Genomic DNA, 2,395 nt, shown 5'->3' with positions numbered 1-2,395 from the left:
GACACCCCTCCTCAGATGCCTCGCCTCTGCCTGTCCCCAGCCTTGGATGCACCATCCGACCCAAGGGAACGCAGACGCCACAGGAAGGGGGAACCCTGCACTAGGAGTCCAGAGTCTTACGTTCCAGCCCCAGTTCTATCCCCAATTTGCTGCGTGGTGGCACTGCCCTCTCTGGGATTCATTGCCTCACCTGTCCATGGGACTAACCCTGTCACCTGTCTGAAGATAGAGCCCCTCCCAGCCCTGAGGTGGCTGACTGCAGAAACCCCCACGTTCCCCCACCCAACCAGCCCGCTTACCTCTGAGGGCCACGCTGAGGAGGGCCTCCTGGCTGAAGCGCTGGCGGGCTGAGTTGGTGGCCACACAGCGGTAGGAGCCCCTGTCCCTCTCCTGAACATCCAGGATCTGAAGGACGCCATTGGGAAGAGTGATGAACCTTGGGAAGAGGAGAGAGGGCAACTGTGAGGTGGGCAGGGGGCCCACAGGGAGGGTGGCTCATCATAAAAGAAATGCAAATTAGAAGTATAAGGTAGCATTTTCACATATTAGAGTGGTGAAAATAAAAAGATTTAATAACACCCTGTGTGGATGAGGGAATGGGGGAAAGTCACTCCTGCCTTGTTGGTGGCCATGCCAATACCGTCCTTCCTGGGCAAGTTGGTGATATCTGAACGTCAAAACTACAGGGACCTTTTGACCCAGCCATGCTACTTCTAGGATTCTATCCCACAGATATTCTCAAACATGTGCACAAAATCATATGTCAAATGATACTCATTCCACCATTGTCTGTAATAGCAAGAAACTGGAAACAACTCAAGTGTCCATCTGTAGGGCAGGAACTGGCTAAATTGGTTTGGGAACGTTCACGTACTGGAACGCCAGGCAGCTGTTAAAAAGGAGTGTTCCACGTGTGCTGACAGAGCGTGATCTTCAAAATGTGTTTTGGTGCAAAACATGTGTATGGACATGTACATTTGTATGTTTGCATATGCACCGAATGTCCCTGGTAAGGATGGTTGTCTGTGGGGAGGGGGCCTGGGATCCTGGGAGCTAAGGATGGGAGGGTCTTTCTTTTTATTATATAGCCTTGTGTACCATTTAAATTTTTCTACCCCCTGCCTGTATTATTAATACATCCTTCCTCCCTTGATAAAATACCCTTTATGCAAGATGTCTGTGAATAATGGCAAATAAAACTACAAAAAGAAAAAAATACCCTTTATTCACACTATCTCCTCTGACCCCCCAAAAGATAGAGACACCTTCATTTTACTTGGAGACAAAACTGAGGCTTAGAGGGAGTAGGGTATTTTCCCAGGGCTCATAGATGGAGCATAGTTAAAACCTGGACCCAAGTCTTCTGGTGCCAAATGCCATGCTCATCCCACCTGCCTCTCTCAGCAGCCATTAGATGGCCCAGCATGCCATCTAATCATGCCATCTCCCAGTCCCCGCAGGCCCTGGTCAACACGTACATCACGTAGGAGGGGCATGATGGAAGAAGGTGGTATCCTCTGCTCTCTTGGTGGATGGGATAGAAAGATCCAGAGACCTTGCTTGAGAGACAGTGTAATCCAGGGCAGGGAGATCTCCACAGGGGCTGGGATGGTGGGGAGCAGAGCGGGCTTTGTCCCAAGCATAGAGTGAGTGGTTCCCCCTGAATCCCCCAAATGGGATCCCTGCCGGGTCAGCTCCAGGTTGAAAGTCCCAGTTTGTCAACAGCGCAAATGGTGCAGGCCTCTGGGGTACAGGCTGGGCCAGGGTCAGAGAGGGAATGGGGCAGCTATGTGCTTGGTGGGGATCCCTTAGCTCCTGCGGAAGTGGGATCTGACAAAATCTAAACATGGGAGAGGGGAAGTAGCTCAAGGGCTGAGGGAGGAAGGGTATTGGGAGAGAATTCTGGACATGGGCCCAGAAACCTGCTGTGGCCCAAAGACTTAGAGAAAAAAACATAAACCTGCATCGCTCCTTCCCTCATCCCTGTGGCAAACCCACCTCTGCCCCCAGCCTCTTGGCCTCAGGGCCAACAGCTGCCTACATAAGTGCTGGGGCAGAGGGGAGAAGGGGTCGGGGAGGCTAGGGGTAGTCGGAGGGAAAACCCAGGCCAGGACCCAGCCTGCTGCCGCGGAAAAATGGATGGAAAAGGACACGTGGGGAAGGACAAGCGGGACCCATCTAGGAAACAATCCCCTGCCCCCCAGGTCTGCTCCACCTAACAAGCTCTGGCCCCAAGACCCTCTTCCTCTGCCCTTCCTCCTTCAGTCTAGCTGGCTGTGCTGCCAGGAGCTGCCCACAATTCCTGACCCCAAAGTGCTCTGGTCTTTCCAGGGAAATAGGGCTCCAAGTACCCAAGAGCTAATGCCTCCTTTGACAAATAGCATTTCCTCAACTA

General features: G+C 52.4%; 1 protein-coding gene across 1 annotated transcript in view; it reads right to left on the bottom strand.

Moving 5' to 3' along the window:
- Window positions 1-2,395, bottom strand: part of IGDCC4 (immunoglobulin superfamily, DCC subclass, member 4) — a 39,604-nt gene that overhangs the window by 21,387 nt on the left and 15,822 nt on the right. Inside the window, exon 4 of the mRNA XM_012644849.1 lies at window positions 300-436. Coding sequence (XP_012500303.1) covers window positions 300-436 — 137 coding nt within the window. The remainder of the gene's footprint in view (window positions 1-299; window positions 437-2,395) is intronic.

This window comes from Propithecus coquereli, unplaced genomic scaffold (genome assembly GCF_000956105.1).
Source record: "Propithecus coquereli isolate 6110/MARCELLA unplaced genomic scaffold, Pcoq_1.0 Scaffold221, whole genome shotgun sequence".
NCBI classification, from domain to species: Eukaryota; Metazoa; Chordata; class Mammalia; order Primates; family Indriidae; genus Propithecus; species Propithecus coquereli.
Note: the sequence above shows the minus strand (reverse complement) of the source record. Positions and strands in the feature narration are given on the sequence as shown.